The sequence below is a fragment of the Suillus discolor genome (genome assembly GCF_016758755.1).
Source record: "Suillus discolor strain FC423 chromosome Unknown F5147scaffold_4, whole genome shotgun sequence".
Classification (NCBI taxonomy): domain Eukaryota; kingdom Fungi; phylum Basidiomycota; class Agaricomycetes; order Boletales; family Suillaceae; genus Suillus; species Suillus discolor.
In genome coordinates, this window is record NW_024541251.1 from 19,453 (window position 1) to 36,559 (window position 17,107).

Sequence of the window (17,107 nt, forward strand, 5' to 3'; positions counted from 1 at the left end):
AGCACACGCAATTGATTGGGGTGTCACGTGTTGGTATTCTCTTACCTGTCTGCACAGTGCCACAAAGCATGGGCAATGCCATCAGAATCAACGTCTTCAACATCGACACCGCGCAAAAGAGGGAAATGGGACGAGGAAGATCCAGATGACATAGCAATTCGCCAACAGCAGCAATCATCGAAACGCCCCGCAAGGACCAGGTCTCACGGCGTGCGTCCACCTAGTCCTGTGCGTTCAGAGTCGCATCCTACTACCACTGCTCGTCCTTCCCGTCCATTACATAGCATATATGTTCCTCCTCGAACTCACCATCCATCAATACAACCATCTCGTTCAGTCTACTGTTATGAAAGACTCAATCAGATCGAAGAAGGGTCTTACGGCGTTGTCTTCAGGGCGAGGGATAAGGAAACAGGCGATATCGTCGCACTGAAGAAATTGAAGCTTGATGAGGAGAAACATGGGTTTCCTATCACTGCCCTACGTGAAATCAACGCTCTCATGTCATGTCACCATGATAATGTGGTACGAATCAGAGAAGTGGTGGTCGGAGATACTTTGACTCAGTGAGTAAAGCATCTCAGAAATGTCACAACATCACCACGCCCACATACCAGAGTATTCGTAGTGATGGACTTTATCGAGCATGATCTAAAAACTCTCCTGACACTCATGCCTTCGCCCTTCCTGCAATCCGAGATCAAGACTCTCATGCTTCAACTGCTGTCCGCGGTCGCACATTGCCATTCCAACTGGATACTTCATCGCGACCTAAAGACCAGCAACCTGCTCATGAATAATCGCGGGACCATCAAAGTTGCTGATTTTGGCCTTGCGAGACGGTATGGAGACCCTGTGGGTGTTGGTGGCCTGACACAGCTTGTTGTGACACTATGGTATCGGTATGTCAATTGTTTTCAACATCATGATCGCAGATGATGCATCCCTCAAGGGCTCCTGAAATTCTCATGGGAGCTACAACATATTCAACTGCTATCGACATGTGGTCCGTGGGATGCATTTTCGCTGAACTCCTCCTGAAGGAACCGCTGTTTCAAGCGAAAAGCGAAATAGAGCTTCTTTCCATGATCTTCAAGCTTCTTGGATCTCCTACTAGTCTATCTTGGCCTGACTACTCCACTCTTCCGTTGGCAAAATCCATCACTCTTCCCTCACCTCAACCACATCAATTTCGTCAGCGTTTTCATCATATGACAACCGCTGGTATCGACCTGCTTGTGTCACTACTTACCTACGATCCCGAACAACGTATCAGTGCTGAAGAGGCTGTACAACATCCGTATTTCAGGTCAAACACCTCTTATTCTCTGTATATTTACAAGCTAACGCGAGCAAATGAAGCGAATCCCCACTTCCAAAACATCCAGATCTATTTGGCTCATTTCCATCCGCTGCTGCAGGCGAGAGGTACGTGTGTGGGACTGCGGATTCTGGCGTTATAATCAACTTAAACATTATAGACGCCGAAAGCCTTTCGATAGTCCATCAGCACCCGTACGAGCAGCAGACTACAAACTTACTGAAGTCGATCTTCCGTAGAAGAAACTGTAATCTATTGCATACAATATTAAAATTTGCTCCTCGTAAAATTAAACATTAATGGGTTGCTATGACTCTCCGATACTGGACAATATTTGTCGCATCTTTTGGAAGCGATTCTTCGTGCGCTCCATTTCCCCACACTGGTCATAAAACTCTTTAACCTCTTCAAGTGTAAACCTGTACTCCGTGGCTATTTCTTGTAACGTCCGGTCGATGAGATGGACGCCGGGGTCCAGCAAAGTGCCTTGTATAGAATCTGAATCACTGAAAAATCCATGAGCCCATAATATTCAATAACTGTCATGACTACCCACTCGGACTTCATTCTTTTACGAGAGTTCCGTGTTTCACTTTCTTCACTGGCGGGTCGCTTCCCCCACTTTGGAGGAGGTTCATTGCCGATGCGAACCGCCCACTCTTCGCTGTCTTCACCATCCTCCAGTTCTTCCTCTGCAGGGCTATTTCGAACGAAAACTCTTGATGTAGACGGTCCTGACTCAACCGGTGACGCGTCGAAAACAATCACGGGTACTTCGGCGCCATTACCGTTAATGCCGCCAATTATCATTTCCTGTTTATGCAAATTCTGTTCCGCAGGTTTGGTGCGTTTCTTCCTGGGCCGTTTGTTGTTCTCTTCATCTTGCCGGACATAGCCATACTGCCCTTGTTCCCCAGGAACTGGCTTCTTCTGGTCAACGATTTGAGCGATCATGGTGTCTAACCGCACAGCATTCTTCTTGTAACGCTCACGCCAAGACTGCCATGTATGACGCGAAACCCATGCGTATTCTGGGTCCGCGATCTGATCCTCATGAGCATGGAGATACTGAGGTAGCAATAGAAAGGGTTCACCATTTCGCACAGTTGTTGATAGAGTCTATTCCCAGTCCTTCCGCCTGTCTGCTTGTATGGTATCTTTGCCGCAATCCATTCACATAAACGTTGTTCGTCGTCTTCAGTGAATGGCGTTCTCCTAGGAGGACACGTCGGTTTATGTTCTGTGTGCAAGAGCGAGTGAGATACGTACTCTTCCCCAGGACGTCGGCCGCCAGGGTTCTTGTAGATGAGAGGGGTGTATACAAGAGAACCCTTCTCAACACATTTTTTTACCCACAAGTACGATTCGACATGTTTATCCGGAATGCCTTGGTATGTTTTGACGAGATGTTGAAAGACTTCTGTGTTCGGGTCCGCAAGAATGATCTTAGCAGACTGCGGAGATGAAGTAGGGTCGCCACCGGAATGCTGAAACAAAGTTGGCATGGTGAGCTTGAAATAGACGAATGAATAAGTCGTTGCGGGATACCGCTCACCATGATTCTCTGACTTAAAGTTGTGCGTGCATTGATATTAGCAATGCTAGGATGAATGTGCATCTTGACGGGCAAGCCGTTTTCCACAAAGATCTGCTTCAACTGCATGCCCGCAATCTTGCAGGCTTCCACGTATGTATACGGCACGAAATGGCGTTGTGGTCGATCCTGCGCCATCCAGCACAGGCGAAGACGCTCTTCCTCCGCAGTACCGGGTTGGACCAGTACGTATCCCTGTCTTGGAACCTTTGCTTCGACGCGACCACCTAATGACTAGAAGCAAATCAGACTACTTATACTAGATACTGAGATACTACAACTCACAGCTACGACTTCACACAGCTCAGCTTGGATTTCCTGAGCAATATCTTTCTGAATGAAGAACTTGATGGCAAGACCATTAGCATCCTGGAATATGGGCTAAAATGCGGAATCAGAGGGGTATGAACACAGTGTTATTTGCCTACCATAACGATGTGCATTGACTGGCTGACACTAGAGAGTAGTGGCGTTAAGAAAACCCTCGATTGAGGTTAGGGTTACTAGGGCCAACTGAGTTTAAAAGGCAATCCGTGACCTTGTGTCACTGTGGCAAATGCATCCGACTGTGGACAATCAAGTGAGTGAGTCTCTGACAGATGAAATTATTATATAAACCATCCCATAACCTAAGGAATAATGCGTGATCGCAGGCAAGTAATGTAAACTAGAAAGTACAGACCATCAACTTTAAGAGGTCTACATAAGTGTTTTTATCATATAGAAGCTTTCATCTCCCTCAGCTGCTTCGCAATATCGCCAGGATTAGTGCTCTGCACCACATCCACCACATCCTTCCCGAATTTCGTCCGCCAGAAACGAGTCCTTTTGCTGATTTGCACCTTGACTTCGAGCTGAGAGCATGGGGGGATTTGTGTTAAGGAGTGACGGATGCCAACTGCTACGTCGGTTGGGTATAGTGATCGATCTGTTAGAGATATTGACTCAGGGTTGATGCCGACGCCAAGAAACTTGTCTGGTTTTTTTTCTCTGCACTCCATATTTGAGATTTTGTCAAGGGTCGACTCGGCCGTGACCGGGTTCCCATGAAATTGCGATCGCTTAGGTGTCGAGGTGGGTAACAATGTAGGAGGAAGTGGATGTAAAGAATCCTGAGAACCATAGGGAGCATTTGGAGTCGACATCAACGAATGATAAACATCACTGTGTCCGTATATGGAAGCCGCGATACAGCCTGTGGGTTGTGAATGTTGAAGGAGATCTCCCTGCAAAAATGCGGATAAAGCTTATTTTCTGAAAAATAAAATAAAGCGAACTACAAACCTCTGTCTGTGGAGGGTGCAAAACATACGGAAGCTTCCCGTCTATGACATTGACGGCATGCTCACTGCGGGTTTGCAGTCGCAAAACGCCTTGTGTGTCACGCAGTGACATACTCTTCCTTAGCTTGCACGAGCTTGGAAGTGCTGGTGTCGATTGGGAGTCTTCTGTGGGGTCCAAACTCCGCCATCTCCGGTGGTCCTTACTTGAATGTATTGAAAGGCTTTCTACCAGACTCCCGGATTCGAGTATATTTGTTGGAAGAGTGGAAGATAAAACCAACTCCGGCGGAATATCCTCGCCCAAGTGACGAGTCAGTTTAGCCAACCTGGCCATTTGCAGTTGCCTTATTTTCCGATAACGTGCAACTGTATCATCACTTTCCTCGTCCGTTTCATCTTCAACAGAGATTGGGAGTGAACAGGATGTTTTATTTGTGGGCCTCTTTGATGCTATGTCCGTAACGCACATCGAAGGTGTTCGAGGTAGTGTGCTAGTGAAGGGGGTAGCATGCTGCGAGGAGGGTGTCTGAGCGAAAGTTGACATTGATGATAAATGTCGCGAGGGATTTCGCGAGGGATGTCGAACCAATCGTTTACTGCGACTGCTGACAAAAATGCTATCGGATTGAGTCGGGATCACTGGAATAATGTTCCTTGACTTGTTGGTATTCGTGCCCAATTGAGGGAAAGAAAATACTCGGCTCAGCCTTGCAGTAGTGGGGAGAGGACCGTCACAAATTGTCTGTGATTTAGCCTTCTGCGAAATGGTGTCGAGTTGAGAGGGGGGAAGTGATTTGGCAGTTGCAGCTGGTTTGCGACGCGTGCCATCCTGTGATATACAGCATTGAAACTCGACAGGGTGTCGAGTAGTGCCAGTGCTAGACGAAATATGCTCTGCTGGCTGGACAGGCATGGTACCATAGACGATTTGGATTGTAGAATAAGAACGAGAAGGTCACTTCTTTTCCTCGACATCAATCAGGCAACGAGCGGATAGTGAGAGGGACAGTGTACTCACCTACAAGCAATGAAAAAGGCTTCACAAATTCTACTTCGCGAGGAATTAGCGACAAAAGGGGGACTGCCAGGATTTGGAATGTTGAAGGCTAGGTTTTCCAAATTTCGGGCTGGCACCGTTAATAAACAGACGGCGACCAGCGTGACGATCGCAAGAACTTGTTGACAGCTCGGACCTACTACGTGAGTACGCAAGGTTGGTTGACCTTGGATCGTTTCCATGAGTGCCTGTGGCCCAGTAATTTGACGGTGGCAACATTATGCACAGCTGTGATAACGTCATGGCTACTCTGGATAGAAATTTCTCATGGAAGTATTTTAAACCTCCGTACAAGGCACGATGAATAGCCATGGGCCCATCCGGTACCGCGGTAGGGGGGTCCCGGACCGAACAGGTTACCGTTAAGTTACTAGTACACGGATACTAAGTACACGCTTGTTGAAAAAAAAGACTTCGAACTCACCCGCTCCACCGCATGCTTTTCAAGTTGACTTAATCATACTGAGGCGATACACATGATGGATGTGGCGTCCACGTCACTTCACGAGTGGCTCTGAGATCCCCTGGCCAGGTGACACCACTAGACATGCGTTATCATCTAGTGAAGCCAGGGACTGGTACCGTACCGTCCCCGCCGCAGCATGACAACGACGAATGCAATGATTAATCCAGGAACACAGCATGCAAGCCTTGGCCTAGTACAGCTATATGCTATCCTTCGCCCAGCAGCGAGGAGTTCGCATCATGATGGTGAACACGGGGTCGTCCACGGAGACCAGCCTGTAACTGCAGTTGGAACCTCAGTTCAAAACTATGTAATATGCGGTACAATTCAAGCGATATAACGTAATAGTAGGCGAGTATGTAGATTGTCCAAAATTCAATGCGAAAGGAACTATCCAAAAGAAGAATCCTCCCGAGTCACCGTGGATATCATCCGCTCATTACAACCATTCCGTTGAGTCTTGCCAAACATTGCCGACAGTCGAATGTCTGGGGGCAATTTGACCAGCGAGACACGTTTCGCTGCTCGAGTCTTGTTCCACTCCTCAGCTTGCTCTTCAGGTGATTCTTGCGCTGTGTAAAACTTCTCGTAGACAGATTGGGGAGTGCTGCTGTCTTGTACGGATAGCTCTAGAGAGCTCCGCATAGAATGAGCCGTCCGAGACTCCGAGAGACTGGTGTCGGCCTCTAGGAACGGGTATCCCGAGCCTTCCCCTTCAGTGAGAGGAGAGTCCATGATTCTCGGTGTCTCTAAGACGTTCGACACAGAAAACGTGTAGTTTGTCGGCCAGTCTGGACCGAAATCTAGAGCAGACCGGAAAGAATCATCAATGGAGGGCTCCAGAGAACCGGGTATGGCTTTGGAAGATGATTGCGGCAACGACACGTCAATCGATCCATCATCGGGCGATGTTGTCGGCTCAGGTATACACTGTCCTCGACTCTGTATAGTATCCATGGCGGCGCTCAAAGCAATCGTAGCTGCCTGTTTGAACCCCTGTTCCTCTGCTGCAACGTCGTTTAGCAGGATATTGCGATGACAAATGAGCCTAGCAATCTCCAGACGCAACTGGGAGATCTGCTTTGCTACATTTTGTACTGCATATTGAAGCCGATCTCGCGTTGACCGCTGAAAGGGTGTCAAAACCGCTATGTTGCGAGCGAAGTGCATCTTCGTTTCGAGAAGTGGCTGAGCTACACAAATCCGATCTTCGAGATCGCCGATGGTGGATTGGAGGAGAATGGTGCGGTTGCTTTGGGGAAAGGGATTGTCGTCGGCTGTCAGGGAAGAGCGATGCCCAGGGAAGGGAGCAACAGCATCAGATACGTCATCCAAGGACAACGACTGATCACCCAGACTGCACCGAGCAGCAGCCAGTTGCGCTTTCACTTGGTCAAACGTAGCTTTGAACTGGGATGCTCCTTCTATCTCACGCACGACAGGAGGTTCATGGGTGATGTCACGCAAAGCTTCGAGTTCCTCTGAGTTTAATCGCTCGACAGCATCCTCTGTGCATTCGTCGGTCGACTCAGTGTCACGAATGAGTGAGCTTTGCGAACCCCATGAACGAATTTTGGGCTGCGGTTGTTGCACCACCCGTAAGTCTTGGAGATATGATTGCGCAGCAGCAACCCCAGTTAGCGTCACCTCCCTGCCTGTCATGCCAGGGGGACGCATTCGTATCCCAGCAGACTTGAAAGCACTAGCATAGTTGATGCGCGAAACCCATTGATTGACCTCCAGTTCACTTGAAGCCTGGAACAAGATCTGGCGTCCATCAGCGAGGGCCAGGCGAAAAGTGTTTGAATACTGCAGAGACGTTAGCATCACACAGAAGAGCAATGAAAAAGAAATACCTTTTGATATGACCGATCGAACACAGCGAGTGCGTCTTTCACCGACAAAGCCTCATCGGGTTTGCAATGTATGGTCGACTTGTTGGAACAATCCGAGGATGACAGAAAAGTGGCAGCCCACGATGGATCGCGAAAAAGAAGAACTTGCGAAGTTGTCAAAGCAACACCAAACGGCTTCCACTTGCGGCTCGGTTTTTTACCGCCTTCCAAGATCTCGTCTTTGCGATTCAAAACAGATACTTTCGACAGCTTAAGCCGCCAAGTCTCTTTCTGAGGTGGTAAGAAACCGGGGAGTGCGTTTGTCCCCATAAGTGATGGACTGGGGACGTTGAGGCCGAACAACCCAGAAGGCAAGCGATTGTGTTCAAGGCAAGTAATCTCTATCGTATCCCCTTGGTCAAAGGCGGACCAAAGTTCGTCATTATTCCAGGAACCGCTTGTTCCCTTCCAACAGTATGGGTTATCTAAGGGTATGTGCTGTTCGACATTCACGCGGAGCGAATCAAGTAAGTGCTTCAAAGTAAAAGTGTCATTGATAGTGCATTGAAGAAGTGAGACTACTTACATTGGTGATCAGATAATACGGATCAATCTTTGGTCTGCTCAGTAGAGTACCTCCTATTGGTGTCATCGGAACAATGGTGGAAGTAGGTCGTGAAAGACTGCCATCAATTGATGGACGAGGGGGATCCATAGGGTCCTCGATAAATATGAAAGGAGCGAAAACAATGTTATCATAGAAGCACTAAAGGCGTGCATCAGTTCTGAGGGGTTAAAATGGTCAATTTACAACATACATCCAGCACTTCGGGTATAATTCCTGAGATAGCCGTGTTTTTCTGATAGTCAACTTTTGACATCTTACGCTTATTGGATTTGTTGAATGCATCTGTGTGAAGCATGATGAGACTGAAGGCAAGAATGTATGGGACATCTAAAAGTCTAATAAGTACAAGTCCATTGGCAATACGTGTGTGAAATCGTGCTTACCGTCGGACATGAATATATCTGGGTTGCACTCAACGTACCGCTTCGCAAAAGCTTCAATCACCCTATCGATTTGCTGTGTTTCCCGAGGAAGACCAATGTGCATCAAAAGCCGACGTAGAGCAACGTCCAGAGGATCCCCAGTGAAAGAGAATTTTCCGATATAAAGTTTGAGAGTAGTTACATACTTGGCTTCCGCACTGAGAACCAACTTAGAGTGGTGAAAAGTGAAAAGTGATGTGATGTACCTTGATCCCAACAACCCCGCGATATCAGCTTTACCAACAAGAGCGGAAAGTCTCTTCAGGAAGGCCTCGGGCGACTCGTCATGTTGAGGTTTCAGCTCCTGAGATGGTACCGATGAAAGCAATTGGGGGCGTGATCGAGAAACTGGTGAGGCGCTTGTGGAACTGCCGGAAACTGTCCCAGGTTTTGCTGAGGCAGTAGATGATGCAAAAAAATTGATCGAAAGCCGGTGCAGGAGAGGTGGATTCGTAGCAGAACGTGGTCGATTATTTGCATGATTGGCGGAGGTAGACGAGGTGAGACTTGAGAGTGCGTTTCCAAAGTGCGGGGTTTGTGTGGAAGGGCCGGATGTTGTCTGTGGTGATAGAGTAAAAAATGAACGAGTGCGTGAACGGACAGAATCGGCAGTCAAAGGGCGGCGCAGCGCGGGTCGGGGTGGATGATGGGAAGGGAATGTTGAATTGGCAGTCGTTGAATGATGCTGGGACAAATCAAATGCTGATAGAATATTGGGTAATGCAGGTGCTTCAGAGTTGGAGGTGGACGGATGTCTGGAGAACTTCTCTGAGTGACTTCGTGTCAATCTTGAAGCGGATCGTTGCAGCGGTTGCCGAGAAGATGCAGGAGTATCCGAATGGAAGTCTATGTGAAATGGTGATGTCGGCTGCAATGCTGGAAGGGACAGAGAATCAAACGGAACTGAAAGCAGCTGCTGCGAAGATTTAGTCGACGCCTGACGAACAGGTGATGCTTTGTTGTTTTCACCAGTCGGCGGTGGTTCCGCATCTTTTCGTCTAGAACCTAGATTGTCTCTGGCCGAACGAAAAACCACGAACTCGATCTGCACCGTCGAGAGGCTGCGTTGACCGGTCTGCCTGTTTATGTGAAAGGAATGATTGTGTACTTCTGGTGTGTCGTAGCGGGAGGGTCGAGTTGCATTGGTCGATGCCCGTAGGTGAAGGTAGTGACAAAAGACACTGTGTTCACTCCACGGGGGACAGGATCATGATATACATCGAAATATAACGTTGACTGTGTATGTCTGGTTTCAGCGGGGGTTGGAGGTGCCTCTGCTTTTGGCAAGGTAGGTGAGGGGGCGAATCTATCTGTGGATATGGGCGAGGACGTTTGTGCAGAGTTGGGATTGCCCGCTACACTCTGAATCGGCAGGTGTTGGCGGGAGCTCCTTGTCCAGCATAAGTTTTGAGGGGTTTCTCCGAATGACGCCGAGTTCAGAGGGCATACTAGCTAGACTTCGGCGAGCAGACACGGAGGCAGGTAGTACCTTTCGTGTCCAGTGAGGAAGCGAAAAGAAACGAAGGGGACCATGACTAGTTGTCGCTAGTACTCTGAGGTTGGTGGCCGGCAGATTGATTGGGTGTAGACTTGTCGGGGAAGACGCAAGCAGCACTTCCATTAGGATGGGGCGGCGAGTTCAGAGTAGTATCAGGATGGCAACTGCCCGTCGCTGGGGAATTCCTGCTTCCTGTACCCAGAAAGCCAACCATGCTGAAACTTCCAGGTTACTGTAAGCGGTTAAACTTCTACAAGTGGCTGTGATGAGGTCTAGTGACCGGCGATGATAAGCACCGCCGGAACAACGATGCCAGTTTAGTGGAAAGAAGTTGACTCAAAAATCGTGGGCATGGGCGTCAGTCGCGCTCACCGGCACGAACGTGATTTCTAAGAGCTAATCAGCTCACACCAACGAACTTTCAAAATTACACCGCCCACCAATCATTTTGACTCGGAGTTACATAATACTCTTCGTGGGATTCAGTGTATATTTGCAGACAGTACGGTAGCAGTAAGGACGAGCACACATAGTTCGAACATCATGCGATGGGGACTTAAGCTTAAGACTACGACCAATCTCATGATGCCCTGGCCTTCCTTCGTCTGTCCTTTTCAATCTTCGGTCCTCTTTTCTTCGAGTTTGGCATGCTGTGAAACGGTGAGATTAGAACAAAAACCCCATTAATGGGACTAACTCCAGGACGGACCTCAGCAGCTCGTTTTTTCTCCCCGTACTTCATTCTTTCGTACAACTGGCGCTTGCGTTTGCTCATTAGGATCTTGTTCATGTCTTCCTCACCACCGCCATTGACAACAGCATCTCCCTTGTGTTTCTGCTGTTTCTGTTTCTTTTGTACCTCCTTCTCGAATGTACCAAAGTCGACGCCGGCTGCTTCTGCCGCAAGTTCCGCCGCACGCAAGGCCTCTGGGTCGTCTGCAGCAGCCACCGCCAAGGCAGCCATCGATTTTACATCTCCCTCTAATTCCGATCCCATCTCCACGTCTTCTACCTCCTGACTGTCCTCGCTGAGCTCAGCGTCATCAACTTGGATCAACGAGTTCTCGACGTTCGCCAGGCCAATGGTTGGGTCATATGCTCCATCTCGTTCGCCAAATGGTGATAGGTGGGGTGGAAGTGTCTTTCCTTGGGCATAAAGATCCTCGAGTAGGATTTTACCAGCGTTGATACAATCAACCACCCACTGAGGTTGTACATACTTCCGTCGTCTTCGACGTTCTTGTTCCTGGGCTGTATCACCCTTGGCAGCGGGCCTGTCAATAATAACGTGGGTGATTGTCTCATCATCCTCCGTAAATGGTGAGCCACCTCCTGATGAGACCGGCCAGCCTATACGACCACCAAAAGACCGGATGAGGAACTCGAATATTGATCGTGATGATTCGCGTGATAGCCAAAAAGTGTATGGGGCAAGTATGTTTGTCGATGATGGTTTTGGTAAGGATGAGAGTGAGAGAAGTGTAGGGAGCTGACGACGGTACATCAAGATCAGACTTTGAAGCTTGCGGTACAAATTCCTCCTCAGCGGCATCGCGAAAGGAATCGGTGCGATCAATATGATCAATATCTACGTCATTAGGAGGCATCGTGGATGATTCTGCAGTGATGCTCTTGATTGTCTGCCGGACTTCCTTGCTGGATACCTTGGGAGTATCGCTCGTCGGTCCTCCAGTGGCTGGGTTCACTGGCCGGAGATTGAACGCTCCAACGCCAGCTCCAGATTCGTCCCTGCCAGAGTCCAAGGGTGGCGGATATACAAGTGAGGCGTCTGTATATAACTTGAAAAATACAAACCCAAGTAATGTCTGGTACAGTTCGAGGAAGGTAAGCATAACACGGACATCCACATCGGATGGTATCTGAGCGAAATGTATGAGCAACATAGACATAGATTCAAGAAGACAACTCACGTTCTGTGGGAATTGATACGGTACGAGCCAGGTTACATTTTGATCCATTATTTCTGCTTGGTAGTATACACCCTTGATAGACAAGAAAACATTCCGCAACGACCGCGTGTGCATGACATATAACTGCCATTCTGCGGTCAAACGGGCACAATTTTCGATGAGAGCGGGCGAAACCCGAGGATTCGAAGGGAGAGATGCAAAGAGATGGATCATGCAAAGTGCATCGTCGATGTCTCGTACTGCGTCGATAAATGATGGATATCTAAACTTGATCAGCCAATGCCCTTCAAGACGCCCTGCGTTGCATACCTCTCTTTAATTATATGATCCAATCGGTATACAGGTTTATTATCCTCCAAGTTCTTCGCAGTTGACCACTCTCCTCGTCCAAGTGCTCGAGAGATTTTTTTCGCGAAGGCTTTGTGTTCCCTCAGTTTATTCAGGACTGGCTCGTGAGCGAGGTAAGCGATATCTTTCGCATAGTAAAATGACGTCGGTGCTGTTGACCCCTTGTTTGCCCGTTTCTTATGTCTGGGCTCGCGAGGGAAGATTCCTACACAACTTTCAGTGGATTGAGTCTGTGAAACAACCAAGATGACGCTACCTTTGAGGATACATAGTCGGCGAAAGTCAGCCAGAGAGCACTGAAGTTTCTTCACAGCAGATGACCGTGTAATATAGGTCTTTGCTGCACCAGCCTTTCCTTTTTGTTTCAATCGACCCATGGCGGTATTTTTGAGCTATTTCTTGCAAAAACTTGACAAAAAGCTTGATGTATACTTTCAGATTGATTTTCGATCGTTTGTTTGGCCTTGACAAACAAACGTTCCTTACAAGCAATCATGAGGTAGGTGACAAGACTCAAGGCATCTAGATATTGGCTAATAACTTTCCAGTCAATACGTGCATGTACCAAAATCAGAACTCGACGAAGCTCAGCTGCGCCAGCTGGAGGAGCACGAAATCAGCCAGGGGCCCCTTTCAGTTCTGCAACAGGCAGTCCGCAACCACGCCCAAGTCCTCATTTCTTTGCGGAATAACAAGAAGCTTCTCGCTCGTGTAAAGGCCTTTGATCGCCACAGTAATATGGTGTGTCACTGTTTAGTATTTGTCTACAAGTTTTAAAGTTGATGTGCTGCAGGTACTTGAAAACGTCAAAGAGGTCTGTTTTAGTCCATCACTAGCAGAGGTCCTTACTGAAGTACGATGCAGATGTGGACCGAAGTCCCAAAGGGTAAGAACAAGAAGCCAGTCAACAAGGATCGGTTTATCAGTAAAATGTTCTTGCGGTGAGTGACATTTTCATATGTGCTATCCCAGCAGGGTGATGATTGTGATCTGTTAGTGGAGACTCGGTAATTCTTAGTAAGTGAAGACACCCTGAAATATTTCTGTCATTTACCACGTCCCTTAGTTCTGCGCAATCAAGCTTAGATCGACATCCAACAATCTGCAAGGGCCGAGGGTACTCTACGGCCCATCTCGTCCCTTTTGCAGCTCTACTCCATGTATACCGCGGAACATGGCACCGATATGATTGTTGCATGTCCTTTAAGCATTACATTGACGTAATTTGGGTATCCCTGTTGTTTGTATGGTTCGCTTCACTTAAAAATACACTCCTTGCAGCGCTTTGAGCGTATCGGAACCGCGCTCAGGGCAATCTAACTGAAGCTGAAGCTTGTTACCCCGAGCATCTCTTTTTTTCAATTATAACCTCTGGGACGATCTAGAGGTTGGTCTACATGTGAACAGTTCTTCCCCAATACCCGCAATGAGAAGGGTCGTCTATGTCATCGGTTCTAGACCATGATGATGCTGCTAGGCTGACCAGTCGGATGTGTGAGCTATGTGGATTTACCAGAGCGCTGAGGTTCGCCGTGCGGCCTCTTGATATATTTTCTTAAACCGTCTCTTCAGAGCAGCGTATAATGGGTCGTTCGACAACACGATGCTTGAAAAGAGTGCGTTATCATCATCATCTGCTATTGAAAGCGATACGTTTGTCCATGGTGTAACTTTCAGCCAGTCAGCATCTCTGACCAGATTACTGAGGCACGGTCACTTTTGTAGAATGCAGAGCTTCCAGGCGCCACCACTTCTTGAGCGTGCCAACCAGGCCTGCACTGGTTAAGGGCACAAACGTTGGGTGCCGATTATATTTTGGGGTGGAAAGCAGCCAGGATCACACTAAGCCTGACATCGCTGGCTAGGTAATACAATTGTGAATTACATCAGTCTCAACGTCCTCATACTACTCATTCGGTCTTTTTCTCAAGCTTGGGTTATTCTCAGCTGGTGCATATATCGCACAAGTCCTTCGCAGTGCGCACTAGGGCCAGCTTCAAGTTGTTATTTGATTTACCGCATTACTCCGACTAAAATCGTCCGATATCTGAACTACTCACTTTTACTCGAATCGTATTTCAAGCTTACCCGCACACTGCAGAATGTCGTCATCATCAATACCCTCAGAAAGGCTCTCCTGTGAACAACATTTTGGATGCAATGACAATATGTCTGAAGCCATGAGCAAAATACAAATGGCTGGGCGCAATCGGGAGCTGCAGACATATTTGGTACGATCATCTCTATTATACCGAGTCACAAGCACTAACTGGGGTGCGTAAGATGTCGCTGGATGATATCGACTTGGACGACGAAGCCCAGGATAAGCTATTCACCCAGTACACTATCAATACAGTGTATGCGAGCTATTCTGCAGCACAGCATCGAGTTCGCCAGTACACTCATCTCTTGGAGCTCCTCCAACGCGAGATGGATGAGTGGGCAATGAAAGTAGAGAAGGCAAGCCATATTATGCCGGACTACAAGCCTGTATGGCTTTTACAGACGCAGTGAACGTTTGTCTCGTTGCTAGGTGTACTCCGTATCATTTTTATTATCATTAGTAAATATTGAACGCGTCCGACACTCACAGTTACTTGTTTTATTTCATTCACCTTGAAGGACCCTTGCTGACTTGAGTATATTGTTTCCTTTCATCCCGGCGTCACTCGGCACGAGATTCGTTAATCTTTACCCCTTAAGATTATACTTCAAACTGTTGTCACACCCACTGAGTGCTCATTGACGAATGAATGATATTCAATCACTAGTGGCCGCAGTGACTACTACTAGTAGGCTGATATGTCACCGGACTCATGAGCAGCTTAAATAACCTCCCGAAAAAATCCAGGTGCGGATGCTTGCGACCTGAGGCCCGAGTCCTAGCCTCCCTGACGCAGGCAGAAATTATAATTTCTCCTACACCTGCAGTTGTATAACCTCGGAGAATATGTATTTTCCCACCATGATTGTGTTCTAGTGGGTCATACAAGACACATATTGACTAGATTATGCAAGTAGTCATAGAATATTTCAAAACGGTACAAGTTCGTCGTCATCAAGAAGAAGACCGACATCAGAAAGGGTGGCTAAACAGAACTTGTCAGATATTCTGAGCCTTCTGGAAGATCTCACCCAAGCCCCAGCACATGTCGAGTCGAAGGTAGATGGGAGCTTCGGACGATTAACGCAGGTAGGTCTTTCGGCTAGTAAGCTTGGAGTTGATGCTGAACATGCAATTTTGTCCCAAAATCATACCTTTGGGCCTCCTGAGTGTGGATATCGTTTCAACTGTTAAATCCGCTTTATATAACCGTGGTCTTCGCAAGCTGTTTCAGTATCTGGCCAGTACCTTCAACTATTTTAGTGCACAGTGGAAGAAGTGTGGCCAGAGGCATCAGGCAGTCGAGGACTTCCTGCGGTTTAGGGAATTATGCGGGTACGAAATACGGATTTGAGTTCTTCCCTGCAATATCCCACGGATATTTTTCTTTGTTCCTGGTCAAAGGTCAGATGAGACCCCAGCCTTAATCACGGTCATGCTATTCAAGGAGAACCCCACATATTACCGCACACCCGACCCACCAAGATCGCAAGAAAACTGCATTTCGTTGCTCCCTGTTGCGGACAGCAAGGTCCAAATACAACAACTCAGGAGTGCAAAGGTTCAACTCATTCCTAGCGCTCGTTGGAAGTTCAAGACTTTGGTGACGATGACCGGCACCCTGGGAGAGTTGTGAAGAGTATCCTGCTACGGTCACATTTGAAGTACCCACGCCGCTATGTCTGGTTCATCAACTGCGACAACGATGGACACTAGATTTCAATTTGAGTACCGGGAGTAACGGCGCGAGTCTTGGGCCCTGGGCTGCGATCTTAAAGCAACGATGTCCTGAGTGAGCAAATAAGTGGAATGTATATTGTTTATACTTATCATGATATACTCTTGGTTTGAAGTCGTTCAGGTTGCATGATATGCGAAACGAAACAAAACCTTATTACAAACCAAAAGTAGAAAGGCATGTTCAATTAGCGACGCATTTATGCGTAGTGGAATGAGCCGGTCTTCGTGCTACTGTCAATGCTCGCTTCTTGTCAGGATATGGACGAGGGTTATAGACAATACACCTTCACTATGTAATTTGCGATGAGGATGTGTTGTTTTTGACATCCGCCCTGATGGATGAGAAGAATGTGGACAGTCCGTATCTGATCTTTCTTGTCCTGACTGGACTCGGAATCGTCATCGTGTGTGCATGATCCTGCAGCTTGCAACGAAGAAACCTCCGGTCTTTGAAAAATTTAGGAGCCTTGCCATCGCAACAGTGCTCCTGTGACGATATTGCCTATAGTGCCTGAAGCTGTGATGTTGGAAGTATTTGCCGAATCTCTCGACGAGCCATGGTGATTTTTTCTTCTATGACAGCCTAACCTACGATGAGTACCAGAGGCGTGAATCACCAAGAATAAGAACTCACCACGTCGGTCAGCCATTTATTGCGCTCGATTTCGCTGCGAAACCAGGCAATGGTCTCGGACCTTGCCCGTGGGTCAGGTATGTCTGATGATGGTAATTAGCTGTAGTAATGCTCTTTCAGAAAAGACGATAGCGCACATTTGGACGCTCTTATAGCATGACGATACAGGTGGATGACTCTCTGCTGCAAAATGAAATACTTGAGACCAAAATCTGGCATGCGCGCTCTTGAATGAGGAAATTGTGG

General features: G+C 47.7%; 8 protein-coding genes across 8 annotated transcripts; 3 read left to right on the top strand and 5 right to left on the bottom strand.

The window, feature by feature from the left end:
• Positions 1-75: 75 nt before the first annotated feature.
• F5147DRAFT_566692 (Pkinase-domain-containing protein) lies at positions 76-1,560 on the top strand (the record flags this gene model as incomplete). Its single annotated transcript, XM_041430813.1, has 5 exons — positions 76-566; positions 618-902; positions 953-1,309; positions 1,363-1,428; positions 1,482-1,560. The coding sequence occupies 5 exons, from the start codon at positions 76-78 to the stop codon at positions 1,558-1,560; spliced, it is 1,278 nt and encodes a 425-aa protein (XP_041298284.1).
• A 68-nt stretch (positions 1,561-1,628) lies between these two features.
• F5147DRAFT_767917 (uncharacterized protein) lies at positions 1,629-3,358 on the bottom strand (the record flags this gene model as incomplete). The annotated part of the gene is made up of 7 exons (XM_041440918.1): positions 1,629-1,827; positions 1,878-2,365; positions 2,416-2,536; positions 2,591-2,808; positions 2,877-3,149; positions 3,201-3,296; positions 3,344-3,358. 7 exons carry the CDS (start codon positions 3,356-3,358, stop codon positions 1,629-1,631), a joined length of 1,410 nt encoding a protein of 469 aa, XP_041298285.1.
• Positions 3,359-3,509: 151 nt separating this feature from the next.
• On the bottom strand, positions 3,510-5,580 carry F5147DRAFT_668593 (uncharacterized protein). The gene is made up of 3 exons (XM_041435363.1): positions 5,217-5,580; positions 4,200-5,159; positions 3,510-4,141 (listed from the first exon to the last, which is right to left on the bottom strand). The coding sequence occupies exons 2-3, from the start codon at positions 5,109-5,111 to the stop codon at positions 3,632-3,634; spliced, it is 1,422 nt and encodes a 473-aa protein (XP_041298286.1). The 5' UTR covers positions 5,112-5,159; positions 5,217-5,580; the 3' UTR covers positions 3,510-3,631.
• Positions 5,581-5,979: 399 nt separating this feature from the next.
• F5147DRAFT_668594 (uncharacterized protein) lies at positions 5,980-10,513 on the bottom strand. The gene is made up of 10 exons (XM_041435364.1): positions 10,197-10,513; positions 10,036-10,141; positions 9,810-9,968; positions 9,633-9,787; positions 8,813-9,604; positions 8,568-8,764; positions 8,375-8,511; positions 8,143-8,322; positions 7,578-8,090; positions 5,980-7,530 (listed from the first exon to the last, which is right to left on the bottom strand). The coding sequence occupies exons 1-10, from the start codon at positions 10,316-10,318 to the stop codon at positions 6,112-6,114; spliced, it is 3,780 nt and encodes a 1,259-aa protein (XP_041298287.1). The 5' UTR covers positions 10,319-10,513; the 3' UTR covers positions 5,980-6,111.
• A 43-nt stretch (positions 10,514-10,556) lies between these two features.
• On the bottom strand, positions 10,557-12,794 carry F5147DRAFT_668595 (Pescadillo N-terminus-domain-containing protein). The gene is made up of 6 exons (XM_041435365.1): positions 12,640-12,794; positions 12,345-12,588; positions 12,036-12,297; positions 11,637-11,984; positions 10,814-11,593; positions 10,557-10,723 (listed from the first exon to the last, which is right to left on the bottom strand). Exons 1-6 carry the CDS (start codon positions 12,758-12,760, stop codon positions 10,685-10,687), a joined length of 1,794 nt encoding a protein of 597 aa, XP_041298288.1. The 5' UTR covers positions 12,761-12,794; the 3' UTR covers positions 10,557-10,684.
• Positions 12,795-12,851: 57 nt separating this feature from the next.
• Positions 12,852-13,749, top strand: F5147DRAFT_668598 (uncharacterized protein). The gene is made up of 6 exons (XM_041435366.1): positions 12,852-12,882; positions 12,932-13,124; positions 13,177-13,197; positions 13,248-13,324; positions 13,381-13,400; positions 13,450-13,749. The coding sequence occupies exons 1-6, from the start codon at positions 12,878-12,880 to the stop codon at positions 13,467-13,469; spliced, it is 336 nt and encodes a 111-aa protein (XP_041298289.1). The 5' UTR covers positions 12,852-12,877; the 3' UTR covers positions 13,470-13,749.
• A 551-nt stretch (positions 13,750-14,300) lies between these two features.
• F5147DRAFT_832959 (uncharacterized protein) lies at positions 14,301-15,301 on the top strand. Its single transcript, XM_041443839.1, has 4 exons — positions 14,301-14,421; positions 14,485-14,614; positions 14,667-15,175; positions 15,235-15,301. The coding sequence occupies exons 2-3, from the start codon at positions 14,486-14,488 to the stop codon at positions 14,895-14,897; spliced, it is 360 nt and encodes a 119-aa protein (XP_041298290.1). The 5' UTR covers positions 14,301-14,421; position 14,485; the 3' UTR covers positions 14,898-15,175; positions 15,235-15,301.
• A 1,428-nt stretch (positions 15,302-16,729) lies between these two features.
• Positions 16,730-17,080, bottom strand: F5147DRAFT_566365 (uncharacterized protein; the record flags this gene model as incomplete). The annotated part of the gene is made up of 3 exons (XM_041430795.1): positions 16,730-16,810; positions 16,862-16,944; positions 16,999-17,080. 3 exons carry the CDS (start codon positions 17,078-17,080, stop codon positions 16,730-16,732), a joined length of 246 nt encoding a protein of 81 aa, XP_041298291.1.
• Between the last annotated feature and the right edge of the window lie 27 nt (positions 17,081-17,107).

Bases quoted from the DNA above. Each gene is read 5' to 3' on its own strand.
- F5147DRAFT_668593 (XM_041435363.1), bottom strand. From the start codon at position 5,111: ATGCCTGTCCAGCCAGCAGAGCATATTTCGTCTAGCACTGGCACTACT. The intron at 4,142-4,199 runs GTTTGTAGTTCG...GCATTTTTGCAG, and splicing joins TGCACCCTCCACAGACAGAG to GGAGATCTCCTTCAACATTC.
- F5147DRAFT_668594 (XM_041435364.1), bottom strand. From the start codon at position 10,318: ATGGTTGGCTTTCTGGGTACAGGAAGCAGGAATTCCCCAGCGACGGGC. The intron at 10,142-10,196 runs GTCTACACCCAA...AGCGACAACTAG, and splicing joins GCTTGCGTCTTCCCCGACAA to TCATGGTCCCCTTCGTTTCT. The intron at 8,091-8,142 runs GTAAGTAGTCTC...TTTACTTTGAAG, and splicing joins CGTATTATCTGATCACCAAT to CACTTACTTGATTCGCTCCG.
- F5147DRAFT_668595 (XM_041435365.1), bottom strand. From the start codon at position 12,760: ATGGGTCGATTGAAACAAAAAGGAAAGGCTGGTGCAGCAAAGACCTAT. The intron at 11,985-12,035 runs GTGAGTTGTCTT...CATTTCGCTCAG, and splicing joins CGTATCAATTCCCACAGAAC to ATACCATCCGATGTGGATGT. The intron at 10,724-10,813 runs GTCCGTCCTGGA...AGAGGACCGAAG, and splicing joins AGAAAAAACGAGCTGCTGAG to ATTGAAAAGGACAGACGAAG.
- F5147DRAFT_668598 (XM_041435366.1), top strand. The intron at 13,325-13,380 runs GTGAGTGACATT...GTGATCTGTTAG, and splicing joins ATCAGTAAAATGTTCTTGCG to TGGAGACTCGGTAATTCTTA. The intron at 13,401-13,449 runs GTAAGTGAAGAC...CACGTCCCTTAG, and splicing joins TGGAGACTCGGTAATTCTTA to TTCTGCGCAATCAAGCTTAG.
- F5147DRAFT_832959 (XM_041443839.1), top strand. From the start codon at position 14,486: ATGTCGTCATCATCAATACCCTCAGAAAGGCTCTCCTGTGAACAACAT. The intron at 14,615-14,666 runs GTACGATCATCT...GGGGTGCGTAAG, and splicing joins GGGAGCTGCAGACATATTTG to ATGTCGCTGGATGATATCGA.